Genomic DNA, 15,970 nt, shown 5'->3' on the forward strand with positions numbered 1-15,970 from the left:
AGGGGCAGACAGGCACCTCACAGCATGGGCAACTGGCTGGTCAACCACTGGTTCTCGGCCGCCGTCCTCGTGAGTCCCTGGGGCTTGGGGTGCTGGGGTGATGGAGGGGCAGGGGCTGCGTGTGGACCGGGGGCTTTGGGGGGAAATTGGGGCTGTCCTGGCTCGGTCTGTCAGCCACGGAGGAACAAATATCCCCTCGGTTTGTGCGCGGTCCCGAGGGTGGCGGAGGGGTGGCTGTGGGTCCCATCTGAAGGAAACCGGGAATGAAAGGAAAGCTGGGTCCTGGTGCTCAGGGTGCTGGGTGAAGCCCGCAGGGGTTCTTGAGGTCTTGGCCGCCTGTTCCCAGTCGCAGCCCAAATGCCAAAAATCATCAAAGCCCTACAGCAGGGTGGGGAGGTAGTGCACCCTTCCCTGAGGTGTTCCCCCAAAACTCACGAGCAGAGAAGAGTGAGAATTAAAAATCCCGCTGCTTTTCTCAGCTGTTTTGGCCGGGGAGACTTCCATTTGCATTTTCTTCCCATGTGAGAGTGGGAACCTCCCACACGAGCCCTTACTGGGGCTGGGAGCCTGCAGCCAACAGGAAAATCCCCTGGTGCTGCGCTGCACGGTGCCCGAGGAGCTGGAGCATCCACAGCGCTGCCGCCACAACAGCCAGCTGCAAATACTTGGGAAAAAGATGGGGGGAGGGTTTACAGAAAATTGGGTTATTTGCTTTTTTAAAAGTGTTAAACGAAAACTGAACCCAAGGCAGAGTAGCTGTGGGAGCTCTGCAAAAATTTACCAACGTGAAATAGCCCAGCTCCAGTGCCATACGGAGACTGGCACAGCGGAGCAGGGCTTTGCCACAGGGACAGCAGCACTGTGGGACCAGGGCAGATGAGTTCCTGCAACATTTCCTCCTCCCGGCCCTTTCCCGCTCAGTCCCTGCCACCCTCGGTGCCTGCCCTGGGCCCTTCCCACTCGCAACAGCCCCACGTCGTGCAGATATTTCCTTTATCAGTCTTTCCTCATTCCCCGTGTGAGGGTGATGCACAAGGATGTGAGTGACAAGACAGTTATTTTGCAAGACTTCCCGCACCTCTCCTCACCTTCGCTCCCCCGTCCCATCGATTCCATGCTGATGCAGCAATCACCATAAGGAAGCGGGACGGGACGCAGTCCTGACGTCCTCTGTCTGTGCCGGCACCCATGTGCTGCAGCGTGAGGGGGTCCTGGGGCCAGGGTCCCTCACAAGCCCTTGGCTTCCCCCTGCAGGCAGCCTGGCTGGGCATCAACGTCTTCCTCTTCACGTACTACTTTCTGTTCTTCGACCAGGATGAGCGGTACTTCTACACCAGGGCCATCCTTGGGGTAAGGTGCTCCCGGCAGCACCCTGCCTGTCCCAGAGCCCTCCTGGCTGGGCTGTAGCGGGGCAGGGGCTGTAGCACCCCAAAACTCTTCCTTATCCTATCCTCTACCATTGCTCCATCCCAGTCCCTGCCTTGATCCCAGTCCCTGCTCCCAGCCCAGCATCACTCCGTACCAGTACCCATCCTGCACCCTGCGTCACACAGCCCCAGCCCAGGATCGCTTGGTCCCAGCTCAACATCACTTGATCCCATCCCATCCCATCCCATCCCATCCCATCCCATCCCATCCCATCCCACCATGACTTTTCCCAGCACGGGGCAGCAAGGCTGTAGGTGGACGCACCGTGCCCGAGGCACAGTGACGCTCACCCCATCCGCACCTCCCCTCTCCCCAGTCTGCCTTGGCGTGGGCACGGGCATCGGCCAAGTGCCTCAACTTCAACAGCATGCTGATCCTGCTGCCCGTCTGCCGCAACCTGCTCTCCTTCCTCCGTGGGACCTGCTCGGTGAGTGCCCCGCAGGCAGCCCCCTTGCGTGGCCGTCCCTGTCCCCGTCCCTGCCCCAACCCCGCTGTCTCTCCTTGCAGTGCTGCAGGCGAACGCTGCGGAAGCAGCTCGACCACAACCTCACCTTCCACAAGCTGGTGGCCTACGCGCTGGCCCTGTTCACAGGTACCGTCCTGCCCCTGCCCTGCGTCCCCTCCGAGCACCGCGGGGCTGAGGGCAGCGGGTGACCGCCTGTCCCCCTCCCAGCCGTGCACACCATCGCCCACCTCTTCAACCTGGAGCGCTACAACGACAGCCAGCAAGCCACCGACGGCAGCCTCGCTGCCATCCTCTCCAAGATGCACCTGAAGAACAGCAACAAGTGGCTCAACCCCATCCACTCCAACCAGACGGTGAGCGCCGGTCCGCTGCCCGCTGCCCCCTGTCCCGTGCCCTCGCTCACCCCGTCCCTCTGCCACCCCTGCAGACCGTGGAGTACGTGGCCTTCACCACCATCCCGGGGCTGACCGGGGTCATCATCACGCTGGCGCTCATCCTCATGGTCACGTCCTCCACCGAGTTCATCCGGAGGAACTACTTTGAGGTTTTCTGGTACACACACCACCTCTTCATCGTCTACTTTGCTGGCCTCGTCATCCACGGCATTGCGTAAGGCTCCCAAAATGCTCCCAAAACAGCAGCAGGCAGCATAGCAAGGGGCAGTGGCCATAAATAGCTGCCTGGGGGGCTGGAGTGGCCTTGGCTGCCTCAGAAGGCTGGTGCAGCGCTGGATGGGGTGCAGCAGGGTGGTGAGATCGCCATGCAAGGGGGGTTCCAAGCCTCAGCTAGCTTAAGGCCAGCTGGCCCTATGCAGCCCATGACTGGGGTGGGAGAGGGTCCCTGCGCTCACCCCCTGCCTCCCTGCAGCGGGCTGGTGCGCGGGCAGACGGAGGACAGCATGGAGGAGGTGCACCCACGGCGCTGTGCCGAGTACCTGGTACAGAAGCACGAGGAGTGCAGGCACGTCTGCTGCAAAAACCCCGAGTTCAGCAGCATCCCTGCAGAGGTAGGGCAGCGGCGGGATGGGATTGGGGCTGCGGGGTGCCCGGCTCCCTTAGTGGAAGTGCACAGCCCAGGATGCTCCAGCCCTTTGCTCTCCTCCATCCTACAGTCCTGGAAATGGGTTCTGGCTCCCGTCATCCTCTACGTATTTGAACGGATCCTGCGGGTCTGGCGTGCGCGGCAGAAGGTGGTGGTCACCAAGGTAGGTGGTGCTGGAGCCAGGGAGGGAGGAGACGGTGCTGCAGCCCTCGCTGGGGTGGCTGCACGGAGGTGAGCAGGGGCAGGGGCCGCTGCCAAAGCCCAGGTGGCGCGGACAGGTTGGGTGCTGAGCCCTGCTCCCTGCCCCCCAGGCGATCATGCACCCTGCCAAAGTGCTGGAGCTGCAGATGCAGAAGAAGGGCTTCCGCATGGAGGTGGGGCAGTACATCTTCGTCAACTGCCCCGCCATCTCCCTCCTGGAGTGGCACCCCTTCACCCTCACCTCGGCGCCCGAGGAGGATTTCTTCTCCATCCACATCCGGGCAGCGGGGGACTGGACGGAGCGCATCATTGACACCTTCCAGCAGCAGAAGCCGGAGATGCCCAGGTAGGCTGGGGAGCTCCCAGATGGACCATCCCAAAGGTTCGGGGAGGCCGTGCCTCTCACCCCGGCCCTCCCTTGGCCAGGATTGAGGTGGACGGCCCCTTTGGCACGGCCAGCGAAGACGTGTTCCAGTACGAGGTGGCCATGCTGGTGGGAGCAGGCATCGGTGTCACCCCCTTCGCCTCCATCCTGAAGTCCATCTGGTACAAGTTCCAGCAGGCTGACCAGACCCTCAAGACCAAGAAGGTACCGGCTGCAGGACCAGCTGGCCCCAGCCCATGGGTTTCTCCAAGCTCAGAAGTGCTTGGAAGGGGAAATTCCTCAGCATCACGTCCTTCCCCTGCTCCTGCTCCGCTCCACCTTGAGTAACGCTGCTTCCCTGTGCCATCGCATCCCAGATTTACTTCTACTGGCTCTGCCGGGACACGGGTGCCTTCGCCTGGTTCAACGACCTGCTCGCCTCGCTGGAGCAGAAGATGGTCGAGTCGGGCAAGGCAGACTTCCTCACCTACCGGCTCTTCCTCACCGGCTGGGACACCAGCATCGTGAGTTGGCTGTGGGTGGGCATGACAACAAGGGGGGGACACCTCGTAGCTGAGCCCAGGAGGAAAGGCAGGGAAAGGCTTTGCCTCTCAGGCATTTGGTGCTCCTCCAGGGGAAGGGACTTGCGGGAGGGCTGCTGGTGGTTGGTGTCCTCACCCTCCCCGCTCCGTGCAGGCCAACAACGCGGCGCTCAACTACGACACTGCCACGGACACGGTGACGGGCCTGAGACACAAAACCATCTTCGGGCGGCCCATGTGGAACGCCGAGTTTTCAGCAGTGGCCACGGCACACCCCAGGTCAGAGCTGGGACGTGGGCGCTTGGGGTGCTGGTGTTTGGAGGCCTCCCCTCCTCCCCAGCACCCACAGCCCCTCGCTGCATGCAGGTCGGTGGTCGGTGTCTTCCTGTGCGGGCCGGGGGCGTTGGCAAAGGACCTGCAGAGATCTTGTCACCAGCACTCCAGCCTGGACCCCAGAAAGGTCAAATTCTACTTCAACAAGGAGAACTTCTAAGAGGAGCCAGGCTGGGACCGCAGCCATTGGAGAACAGACAGCCTGCTGCTCTTGCATCTCTTTTTGGAACAAGTCTGCCTGAGCAGGGACGAGCATCAGCCGAAAAACACACGCACTGAAACCAGGCAAGACAGCAAGGCCCTCCCTCACAAGGACAAACTCCAGGTTCCAGGACTGCTGCCTTCTTGACCCAACCTACAAAGGGTTCCTGTGAGGGGAACGAGCCCAGCGCACAGCACAGCCCACGAGGAAACCAGAGACACGTCGTGATGGTGGCACTGGGGCAGCACAAAGGCTCGCACACCAGCCAGAGGCAGGGGGAGTGCCCAGCGGGCTGGGCAGAGCGGGTGGGAGATGGACACGCCGAGCAGGCACCGGGGACCACACCTGCCCCTCGGGGTTTAAACAGTTATTTCCCTACACTGGTAAATTAAACTTGCTTTCCTTTGCGGTAAAAGCCACGGGTGGTGGCTCAGTCTGTGCAGGTAAAGGGGGGCAAAGAGTGGGTGCCCTTCATACAGGGCTGCCATAAAAAGGCAGGGTTTGTAATAAACCTTATGGGGTAAAGTGTAGGATGTTGGGGCTGCCTGCCTGCCAGCCCTCTTCCTCCACAGGGGCTGAGCAGTACCAGCGAGCCAAGCTTGCACAATCCACAAACCAGTGCAGCCAGACTTTAAATGCAAGGGCAAATTCTGCTCGAGCACATGCAGAGGGGAGGGAAAAAGCACCCTCGTGGAGCAGGCAGGTATGGTAAGCGATACAGCAATCGGATATGGAGCCCTCCTGCCCTCACTGGCGGGAACAGAAAGCTGAGCTCTGCAGCAGGGTGCTCAGCCCGTGCCACGGGACGCTCACTGCTTGGGCCCACGGGCTGCCTTCATCAGCCAGACACCTCCTCCCTGCAGTCTGCTTGCCTGGTTCGATGGCAAGTCATCTTCCAGCAGGGAAACACAACAAGACAGTACCTTTGCTGCAAAGAAGCCCTCAGGAAGGCAGACGGAATTTGCCTCCAGCACTTGTTACCCACGCCTGGTCTCCCATCAGTCTCTCCAGGTGACAACTTCAGCTTCCTGCAGGCCGATGTTTTCTACCGTATTCCTAGCGAATATATAATAAATCCCAAGAGTATTTCTGGCCCTATTGCTGGGAAAAGAGTGGTCTGGACTAGCCTGGAGCCAGGTCAGACTGTTCCCAGCAGTCCTCCCCTTGCCTCCATGACCATACAAGGCAGCCTGAGACATGGCTTTACTCAAACCCTCCTCCCACTTTATTCCAAACATCATAAAATATACACACAGAAAAAGGGACGGATGGGAGGGAAAACACTGGGTAGCAAAGAGGAACGTCTCCGAAAACGCAGCATCAACTTGGACAACAACAGGAAGCAGCTGCCATGGAGCACCTTCCATGTCCAGGCAGATGGCATCTCCACCACACACCTGCCAGGCCTGCAAGAAGGAGAGGGATGGGCGTGAGCCGTCGCACGGAGGGGAAAGGCAGGGCAGCCCCGTACTGAGCAGCTCCCTGATCTACTGAAGGAGAGCAGGCACAGGCTGCAGCAGGGTTAAGGATGTCACCTGTTAGGGTGCCCCCGTGGATTTCTGGATTTGCTCCTTTAGAATAAGGATGCTTTGGCGCTGCTCTGGGGGCAGCATGGCGATCTGGTCTGCTGTCAGCTGCAGAACCTGCATGATCAGGGCTGCCTGTGGGGAGAAGGGAGAATCAGAGGTGCTCTGCCTGAGCAGCTATGGGTTACCACAGCCAGGAGGTGGATGCTGGAAGGACAGAGTTTCCTCTGCAGCAGGACTTGCAAGCTGCCCAGGCTCCGAGCAGAGCAGGGCAAAATAACCACCTGCTCTAAACGTGGCAGGATTGGCACCTCTGGAGCACAAACTCCCTGAGGCACAGTGGTCCTCTGATGTGGTAAGGCACGCAGAAAGTGCTGTCCCCAGCGTCTCATCCCTTCCCAACTGCCCACTCACCTTCTCATGATCCTGGGGGGTGACCTGACTCTGTCCAGGACTAAAGCCTCCCGGCTGACCAGCTCCCTGGACCCCTGCTCCAGGAATGCCTCCTCCTTGCATGCCTGCCCCTGCCATGTTAGGAACCTGTGGGCACAAGAAAACGACTGAGGGGTCTCTGGGCTCAGCTCAACAACTACAAGAACACAGAGGAAATGATCAGATGGAGGCCCACACAGCCAGCCCCAACCCGTGAGATGCTGCGGGTGCCCCATCAGCCAAGCAGAGGTGTTGCAGTACCTGGCGGGGCCCCTGTGGGCCACTGGCTCCCATATTAAGCGGTCCAGGACCCTGGATCCCACCAGGCATCGGGCCACGTGGGTTGGGACCAGGCCCGCGAGGCTCCAGGCCACGGGGCTCCATGACCCTGGCCTCCATGGCCCTGGCTTCCAGCACTCGTGGCTCCAGGACCCGCGGCTCCAGGCCTCGTGCCTCCAGGCCTCGCGCCTCCATCACCCGGGGCTCCAGCCCCCGTGGCTCCAATCCTCGTGGCTCCAGCCCTCGGGGATCCCTTCCAACTACAGAGGAAAGACAAGGCAAGCTGTAGAAGGGAGCAGCGCTGGGGGAGGTGGGGTGGGAGCGAGCCCGCTGCCTCCTCAGCCAGGGGGTTTAGTAAATGCCAGGAAGATGCAGGGCCAGGGACAAAGGAGGCATGCCTGGAGGAAGTCCCTTGCTCTGTGGGACTCTTCCTCCTTGCCTTGGGGTCATTTCACTGCCCAAATCCCCTTCCTATGTCCTGCGTTGAGGCAGCGGGCTCCACTCTGCCCCCTCAGCTGTTTGCTTTCAGCCACCCGTTGTTTCATGCCCCCTCTCTCACCTCGAGCATCCATCAAGGGCCCCCGCGGCTCTCCCATCAGTGGTCGGGGTTCTCCCATGGGTCCCCCCCTCATCTCATGGGGGGGGCCACGGCTGTCGTGGCCCGGCATGTGGTGCATAGGGGCTCCTTGGTGGGGCGGCCCAAGGTAACCTCTGGCGCAGAGAGACGAGGAGAGCAAAGCAGGAGGAAGAGAAAAAGCGAGAGTGTGAATCAGACACTGGCTTGGCACGGTCTGGGCAGAGCGCTGGATTGCTCCCAAAGCCGGCCGCAGGGGAGGAGGGCGAGGCTGGCACGGGGACGAGTGCTGTCAGTCCCATGTCACAGGGCTGCTGGCATCACCCTGGGGATGTCCCATCCCCGGGGAAAGGGGGCTGGCCCCTGTGGTCAGCAGCACACAGGCCTCCGAGCGGGCAGATGTGACTCCCGGAAGGCTCAAGCCATCCCTGTCCTCAGCAAGAGGTCACCCTTGGGCAGGGGGCAGTGCGAAGGGCTCTTCTCCTTCCCTCTCCCCTCACCTGGGCTCCACTTCTCCAGTGACTGAGAGCAGCGTCCCTCCGCGAGGGTCATTCGGGGCATCTCCCAAAAGGCCTCGCGGCGGCGGGCCACTAGCAGGTAGAGGTCCACGCTGCATGGGGGCCCTCGGATCTGGCATGGGCACTGCCAGGAAGACACACAAGAACTTGTGAGGATCTGCACAACCAGTGCTCTGCTCAGACTGTCCCCCAGCACCCTCGGGGCCGGGATGTGGACAGCCTCCCTGCTCCCCGGCACAGGCAGATGTGCTGTATGGACTGCCGGGGGAGCAGCCCCTCGCACAAGGCCAGAGCCCTTTCCCTAGGTGCTCAAAACCCCTTTCCCTAGGTGCTTGTTTCATCCCTTTCTCTCCCTCTCTGGTTCTACCTCAGGCTCCTTACAGCACCAGGTGGCCAAACTGAGTGTGGGTGCCCCCGTGGTGATCCCTACGAGTGCGGGCATCAACGCCGTGCTGATGTGGGGCCAGGAGCAAAGCAAGACTTGGAAGGCTCCTGGCAGTAAGGTGTCAGAGGGGGCTGGATCCTAGGTGAAGACCTCCAAGCAGGCTCTCTTTTCCACTGGTGACTCTCCATGCACAGCACTAGTGCGTTCTCTGCCCCTGGAGAAGATCCTGCCTCCTCCTAACTCTGCCAGACTACACAGAAGGGTATGCCAGTCCCCGGCCCTCAGCACAGCGGGGTGACAGCTGCTCTCTGCACACCCCATAACGAGCTCCACGACAGCGGGGAGCTGGCAAGTGCCGGGATACCTTGAACGCGTTCGATAGACGCAGGCCTGGCAGGTCCCACGGGCGAAAGCTGAAGGTTCCCTGGGCAAGCAGCAGGAAAAGAGGGAGAAGAGCAGACACGTAAATAGTGTATGCACACATGCACTCAGCCTCGGGGACAGCGCTGCCTCAGCCTGCGGGGGCCTGCTGAATCACCTCCGCTCCCTGGCGTCCCCCAGGACGCCCATCGAGAAGATGCTGCCTGCTGCCCATCTGGCTGTATCAGCCTCTTCCACTAACGCCACCGCTGTCATCGTGGGCACGGCAGCCAGCTCGGCAGCGTGCCGGACTGGGCAGAGCTTTCCCTCGCTCACCATGTGAGCACGCAGGGCAGGAGAGCGAAGCGCCCTGCCAAGAGAGATCAGCACAGCTGCAGGGCCACGCTGTGCCCCACAGCGCAGTGAGTCAGCTCCTGCCCACAGCTCCCCACGGCGCTCCTCAGCACCAGCTTTCTGCCTGCTCTTCGAAACCTTCTGGGTACCAGCAAAACTGCCAGGAATTACAGGACCGCTCTCAGGAAGATGGTGCTCACCCCGCGAAAAACGACAGGCAGCTGCCCTAAAGATATCTAAGGCTGGAGGATCTCAGAACAGGTTCGCCACCTTCCTGAAACAAGGCCTAAGATACAAATCTAGGCGAGAGGTGTTCGCTCCCTGCATGCCTTACTACTGGAAGAACAGGAACGCCTTGCCTTGTTTGCGCTACCCTCGGCACATGGCTTGATGGGGCAGCCACGCAATTTGTGGAACGGAAAGGAATCCGGCTCCAGGGCTGGGCTGCACAGACCGTGCCTGCAGAGGGAGGGAGGGAGGAAGGGCCAAGCAACTGCTCGCTGCAAAATTCCCTGCCAAGCCTTGCACTCACTATCACAAGCAAAAGCAAAGACTCAGCTCCCTCTGCTGGGCACGGCACGGGGAGCACAGGGAGACACGGGCAGACACCGCGGCAGCACAGCTGCTTCCCAGCACCCAGGCAGCAAAGAAGGACAGGGACTGGAGAAGAGCAAGCTCTGCCTGCCTGCACAAGCACAGGGACAGATGCGGGCTCAAAGAGAGACAGAAAACACAGGCACAACCCACCCTCTGGGGCTCTGTGGGGACTGGCAGCTCTCCTGGTTTCCAGGACATGTCTGCACAACGCAGTGCAAAACAAGCTGGGAACAAACTGGTGCATGGGCTGAAGCCCTGGAAGCAGGAGAGCCGTTACCACAGCCTTGCGCCTAAGCGAACAAACCCAGACGTGGCCCAGTGCTACAGGAGCTGCCCCATCTCCAAACAAGGCTGCAGGCAGGGGCTCTCCTGGTGCAGCACTGCTCAGTACCTGTAGCCTGGGCCCCTGCTGGAGCGAGGCTCTCGTAACACACAGCAAGAACTTAACCTCTGTTTTACCTTGTCCACGCTCCAAGGGCACAGGCCCTCCTCCTGGTATGCCGACCTGCGGCTGCAGCCCACCTGAGAGGGAAAAGGCACGGGTCAGATCCCTCCTTGGCTGTCCCTGCGCAGCTGACCAATTCCTTCGGCCCCAAATACCTACCCCCTCCCAGATCCTGGGGTAGCATCCGGAAGCTTATTTTCTTGCTGTTGGTTCCCCACGGAGATAAGCCAACTGTCTGACCTGCTGCTGGCAGCAGCCACAACCACAGTCCACAGCCACGGGAGCACAAATGCTCCCACAGGGCCGAGCCCTCCGGTCACGGGAAGGTACAGGGGGGCTGTCTGCAGGACCCGCCTGCCCGGGGCAGCCCAGGCACCGTTCAGCCCAACACCACGCACTCACCTCCTGGAGCCATGGGGCCAGGGCCAGGGCCCTGCACAGCAGCTGCCATCTGTCCTGGTGCTGGCACTCCTCCCTGCATAGGTGGCTGCATCAGAGGGGGAGCGCCGTTGACGTGCATGCCACCCTGCCCGGGAGAGAAACCAGGCCTCAGCAAAGCCCTGTCACCCAGGCACACGCAGCCCAGCTGGGAAAGCCAGTGCTGGCAATGCCTGTCACTTCCAGCACGGTGAGTGCAGCTCCGAGGCTCTTACTATGGGCTGAGGCTGGGACGATGGGGTATTCTGGGGGTTCAGCTGGGCATTCGGCCCCGGCCCTGGTCCCGGCCCAGGTCCTGGCACTGGCTGCTGGTTGCCTGGGATCAGAGGAGGAACACTGGTCTGGCGATGCAGGATTTTCTAGGAGCAGAAGGAGGAGAAAGGAGTCTTCTTCCACCCCCGGCAACAGGCTGCCACCAATATCCTACCAGCCCCAGAAGAGGCAGCAAGGGACAAACCAGTGCGATCTCCGGGTCGACGATCCTCATTACCACCTGGGCCTGCAGCAGGGCATAAGCCAGCTGGGGGTTCTGCAGCAGCATGTTCCTGGCTTCCTGGGGGCTGTTCTGGACGCACAACTGAGGATACACACACACAGATCACAGCTCTGACAAGGCACGACATAGGTCGCGAGGGCATGGGCAGCTGTGATAGAAGGTGCTGAGCTCAGGCAGAAAGCAGGGAGCGCAGCCCTCCCCTTCACTCACCTTCATCTGCTTCATCAGCTCAAACATCTGCTCGGGTGGCAGGCTGGCAACCGCTCGGCTGATGGACTCAGGAGCATCTTCAGGATTGACAGGGTCCCCATAGGGTGACTCTATGATGGGTGCACCGGTGCCCAAGCCTGCAACACAGTTTGGGACAGAAGCTGTGATCTCACACAACAACATGAACTATCTTTAACTGTCTGTTCACCAGAAGGGAAGTGCCATGCCATTAAGAAGAGGCAGCAAAAACAGGCAGAACATGGAGGAAACAGAAAACCCAGCTCAGCCCCAGCACCCCTCTAGCAAAGCTGCTTGCTGTGCTGCTTGGAGCATGTTGGCTCCACGAGGCTCCCCTTTCACCAGACTCACGGAACAGGCACCCACTGTAACACCAAAAAGGCCAGAGCCAGCGCAACACCAGTTCTCTGCGCTACCAAATTGAGACTCACTCTTCAGCTCCTCCTTGTTCTTCTCGCTGGCCGCGTTGTCGACACGCAGGGCCCTCCCGCTGAACTCTCGCCCGTTGAGGTTCCGCATGGCGCTGAGGGCCGTCTCCTGGTCTTGGTACTCGCAGAAGCCATAGCCCTTCGGCTTTCCCGTCTCCCTGTCATACACCAACCTGCGCAGCGAGGGGGAGAGAAGCGTCAGCGCTACGGGTGGCACAGGCACAGGCACAGAGCCCGGCTGTCAGGATAGGCCACGCAGGAGCCCTGGGAGCAGCATAAAGGTGGCTGAGACAGCTCAGGGTGTGTGCCAGCAGACCCTCAGCCCGACCCAAAACACCTCCTGTGTGCAGGCCCATGGGTGCCCCCAGGACAGCCCCCAGCTGCAGTGCTGTGCCTCCCGGGGCACCTCCCGCTCCCTGCCTGTCCCTGCGGGGCTCCAGCTGCCCCCGAGCCCCTCATCCACAGCCGTTTGCAGCCCAGCCCCCCCCCAGCGCCTCACCTGAAGCTGACCACGGGCCCGACCTCGGAGAAGATGTCCTTCAGCTGCTCCTCGGTGGCCTCGTACGGGATGTTCCCCACTGCGGACACAGACACAGAAACGCTGCCTCTCAGCCCCGGCGCCCCCTCCCCCCCCCGCACACCTCCCCGTGGCTCCCCGAGGAGCCCAGCCCCGCCACCCCTCACCGAAAACCGAGCGCAGGGAGCGATCCACGGCCGGGTCCCGCACCGCCAGCCCCGCCATGCCGCCCGCACAGCGCCGCCCCCCGCTTCCGCCGGGCCCCAAGGAGGAGGCGGCGGCGGCGGCGCCGTGCTCCGGGAAGGCGCTCCGGGGAGAAACGGAGCCCGGCCACAGCGCGGTCCCCCCGCTGCCCTACGAGCTGGATGCCCCCTCATGCCCCCCGTGTAGGCTCCGCGGGGTCCCTCGGGTCCTCACAGGCGCTGTCCCCAACGTCCCCGCTGCCCCCATGGCCGCCCGGGAGCGAGGTGGCTCCGTCCTGGCGCTGGTCACGGAGCCGCGCTTCGCACAGCGGCTGAGGTGAGCCCACAAAGGGTGGCCCTGAGCATCAAAGCCACTGCTGTGCCCCACGGGGGAGAGGTGCCTGAGGTGGCCTCGGCCTTGCAGGCGGCATTTGGAAGAGGAGCGGCTGCTGGATGCGCGGTACCGGCTGCAGGAGGTGGCGGGGGGCAGCGTGGCCCTGCCGGTGCTGGAGGTGGCGGAGCAGCGGCTGCGGGAGCTGCAGGAGAGCGGGGCCCTGGAGCTGCCCTGCAGGCTGCTCCGCATCCAGGTGGGTGCTGCCCGCACACGGGCTCAGGCTGCTGGTGGTAGCAGTGAAGGATTTGTGGCATTTTTACTTGTCCACGTCCCACCCGCAGAGCCCCATCCCCTCCAAGGCGGCCAGCGTGCGGACGCCCGCCCAGAAGCTGCGCGGCGAGCTGCGAAGGATGGTGCTGGGCTTGGGGGAGAGCTGGTCGGAGGAGCTGGAGCACGACATGCCCCGCTCGTGGCAGCGCCACGGAGACCTGGTCCTGCTGAGCGAGGACAGCTTCAGCGCTGCGCTGTGGACGAAGCTGGGTAAGGGGAGCAAAGCTTGCTCGCGTGGCTGCGGCTCACAGAGCTGCCCGGCCTCTCCCAGCACGGCTGTGTTGCAGGCCCAGCGCTCTGGGAGACGGTTGCCTCCGCTCTGGGTGCCCAGCGTCTGGCCAGGCGAGGACGGGTGCTGCCAGGCGGGATGCGGTCCCCGAGTGTCGCCCTGCTGCTGGGCCAGGACGGCTGGGTGGAGCACGTGGACAACGGCATCAGGTAGGCAGGAGCATGCTGCAGTGTGTTGCATCGGCTCCGGGGAAGGGGCTGCTGTCAGCAGGCTGGTGGTGTCCCCGTAGGTATACATTCGACGTGACCAAGTGCATGTTCTCCCCGGGCAACATCACGGAGAAGCTGCGGGTGGCCTCGCTGCCGTGCGCTGGGGAGGTTCTGGTGGATCTCTATGCAGGTACCAGCCCTCGGGGACAGCAGGGAGGTTTGGCAAGGCAGGCTTGCAGGGGAGAGCAGGCAGAGAGCGGTGATGCAGGTATTGATAGCATCCAGATGGAGGTGAACCATCACGAATTCTGGATTGAAAAATGCCCTGGATTGGAAAAATACTCTGGGATGTGACTTAGAGCTCCTGCCCCATCTGGAAGCCCTTGGGTGACCTGGCCAGTGTCCCTGTTGCCTTTGTACACTCCAGCTGACCTTGTGCTCAGGCTCCACAGCGTGCTGCTCTGTAGTTAGTGCTGGTCAGAGGAACTGTTTGCATCCAGGGAGAAGATTTGCCCTCTTTTTGAACCATGGATGTTGTTTCTGTAAAGCTCCCATTGATGATCTGACTGTATTGAGTGCGATGTGCTTCTATGACAAGCTGGTGATAACTGAAGTGTGCAGATGGTGTGACTGTTCCTGTGCTGTAAGGTGACTGGGGACATTGTGTCAGGCTTCTGTGCGCGTGAAGAGCTGTGTTTTGTACTTAGGGAAGTTAGTGTTTCCAGTCTGTCTCACAGAGAAAGGATGTGGCGCTCACAAAGCTGCTCTTGGTTAATTAAAATAAATGTTGGTCTTGACACTTTTTACATAGGCTGGAAACAGAGCAGGACAGGGTAGGTCTCGAACCAGTGGGTAAAGACTGAACATAAAATAAGTTCCTCTGTAAACATTTTTCAAGATGAATTTTGCTTTTACAAGGATGAGGGAGAAACAAAATTCCATTTTGTGAGCATTTCCCCAGTGTCTAGGTTTGTTCCAACCCAAAAAGCAGATTCATAGAGCCAGGGCAGTCATCTGCACCCTGACCTGCCTCCCTGGAGGAGTGCAGAGCTCAGGAGACACCTGCACCGTGCCCACTGCTGCTGCCACCTCTTCTGCCCCCAGGGATCGGCTATTTCACATTGCCCTACCTGGTTCACGCAGCGGCTGCCTTCGTCCACGCCTGCGAGTGGAACCACCATGCTGTGGAGGCCCTGCGGAGGAACCTGGCACTGAACGGCGTGCAGGACCGCTGCCACATCCACCACGGGGACAACAGGCAGGTGAGCAGCACCCCCTGGACACGGCATCCTTCTCCTTCGTGGTCCCTGCTCACCACCCTTCTCTTCCCAGCTGCGGCTGCAGGACGTAGCTGACCGGGTGAACCTGGGGCTGATCCCCAGTTCTGAGGAGGGCTGGCCTGTGGCCTGCCGTGTCCTGAAGAAGGGCACAGGAGGGGTTCTCCACATCCACCACAACGTGGAGGCTCTCCCCGCACCATCCTGCCTGCAGCCTGCGGTTCCAAGGAATGAGCAGAGACCTCCAGGGGACAGCAGCTCTGGAGAATGGGAGGACGGACAGCGGGAGATGCAGAGTCCCGAGGAGACTGAAGGCGGTGGGAAGGAGATGCCAGCAGCCAGGGTCAGGCCAGAGTGGCAGAGGTGGGCTGAGGCCACTGCAGCACGGATACGGGAGCTGCTGGAAGAGCTGCACGGGCAGCCGTGGCGGACCAGCATCCTGCACATTGAGGCAGTGAAATCCTACGCACCACACGTGCATCACATCGTGCTGGACCTCGAGTGCCGTCCAGCACTGCCTGCCTAGCTGGCTGTGGGGCCTTGGCGTGGCCCAAGGGCATGCGAAACAGAGGTGGCAGCGTTGGTGGCAGGGAGATGTGATGGTTGTCTCCAGAGTGCCAGCTCAGGACAAGCAACACAAGCTCAGGACAAGCAGTGGGCTGGGTCCCTGCCATCCCTGCCCCGCACAAGCTACATTAGGCAAGAGCCAAGAGCTGCACAGGAGCTGTGTCACGGCTGAGCTGGGGCTGAGTGCACCCAGGTCCTACCCTAGCTCTGCCTGCTGCTGCTTAGTGCAGGAGCATCACGCTGGCACCTGGAGCTTCTGCTTTGGATACATGCTGGCACTTTCAGCCCCATTTTCACAAGGAAGAAAGCTGCAGGACCAAATAAACCTCAGCATTCATGCTGGGCTTTGTTTCAGTGCATCAGGTACAGACTCTATTCTTATCTTTACCAGCATGCTTTTTTTTTTTTTTTTTTTACTGAAAACAAGTTTGTTCGTTTCAGTTTCTTCTTACTTTTTTTTTGTTTGTTTGTTTTCAGAAATAAAAACGTTTCCCACATTTCTAGCTGGCGTCCAGTTAAAATGCAAACATGGGTGCAAGTGTGGGGTCCTGCCTGGTGATGCTACCACCTTCTACCACCCCCCCTTTATGGTGCACGGCGAGGAGCTGTGTCCCCACACGCCCAGCCCCACTCCTTGCTGTGCCCCATCTGCTCCCAGTTACACCAGTGGGTCCAGGAGCCACGGTGG

General features: G+C 61.0%; 3 protein-coding genes across 3 annotated transcripts; 2 read left to right on the top strand and 1 right to left on the bottom strand.

Annotated features, from left to right (window-relative positions):
- Window positions 1-24: 24 nt before the first annotated feature.
- Window positions 25-4,830, top strand: NOX1 (NADPH oxidase 1; the record flags this gene model as incomplete). The annotated part of the gene is made up of 13 exons (XM_084294350.1): window positions 25-69; window positions 1,255-1,350; window positions 1,745-1,855; window positions 1,936-2,020; window positions 2,102-2,247; window positions 2,322-2,503; window positions 2,762-2,900; window positions 3,006-3,098; window positions 3,247-3,482; window positions 3,563-3,725; window positions 3,878-4,024; window positions 4,197-4,321; window positions 4,409-4,830. The coding sequence occupies 13 exons, from the start codon at window positions 25-27 to the stop codon at window positions 4,533-4,535; spliced, it is 1,695 nt and encodes a 564-aa protein (XP_084150476.1). The 3' UTR covers window positions 4,536-4,830.
- Window positions 4,831-5,799: 969 nt separating this feature from the next.
- On the bottom strand, window positions 5,800-12,408 carry CSTF2 (cleavage stimulation factor subunit 2). Its single transcript, XM_084293972.1, has 14 exons — window positions 12,322-12,408; window positions 12,137-12,215; window positions 11,641-11,810; window positions 11,192-11,328; window positions 10,943-11,062; window positions 10,701-10,844; window positions 10,450-10,573; window positions 10,062-10,124; window positions 7,889-8,030; window positions 7,374-7,525; window positions 6,797-7,074; window positions 6,518-6,643; window positions 6,113-6,238; window positions 5,800-5,983 (listed from the first exon to the last, which is right to left on the bottom strand). Exons 1-13 carry the CDS (start codon window positions 12,377-12,379, stop codon window positions 6,116-6,118), a joined length of 1,716 nt encoding a protein of 571 aa, XP_084150098.1. The 5' UTR covers window positions 12,380-12,408; the 3' UTR covers window positions 5,800-5,983; window positions 6,113-6,115.
- Window positions 12,409-12,602: 194 nt separating this feature from the next.
- On the top strand, window positions 12,603-15,241 carry TRMT12 (tRNA methyltransferase 12 homolog; the record flags this gene model as incomplete). Its single annotated transcript, XM_084294323.1, has 6 exons — window positions 12,603-12,673; window positions 12,765-13,210; window positions 13,288-13,438; window positions 13,519-13,628; window positions 14,543-14,700; window positions 14,771-15,241. The coding sequence occupies 6 exons, from the start codon at window positions 12,603-12,605 to the stop codon at window positions 15,239-15,241; spliced, it is 1,407 nt and encodes a 468-aa protein (XP_084150449.1).
- Between the last annotated feature and the right edge of the window lie 729 nt (window positions 15,242-15,970).

Source organism: Netta rufina (genome assembly GCF_964035555.1).
Source record: "Netta rufina genome assembly, chromosome: 12".
NCBI classification, from domain to species: Eukaryota; Metazoa; Chordata; class Aves; order Anseriformes; family Anatidae; genus Netta; species Netta rufina.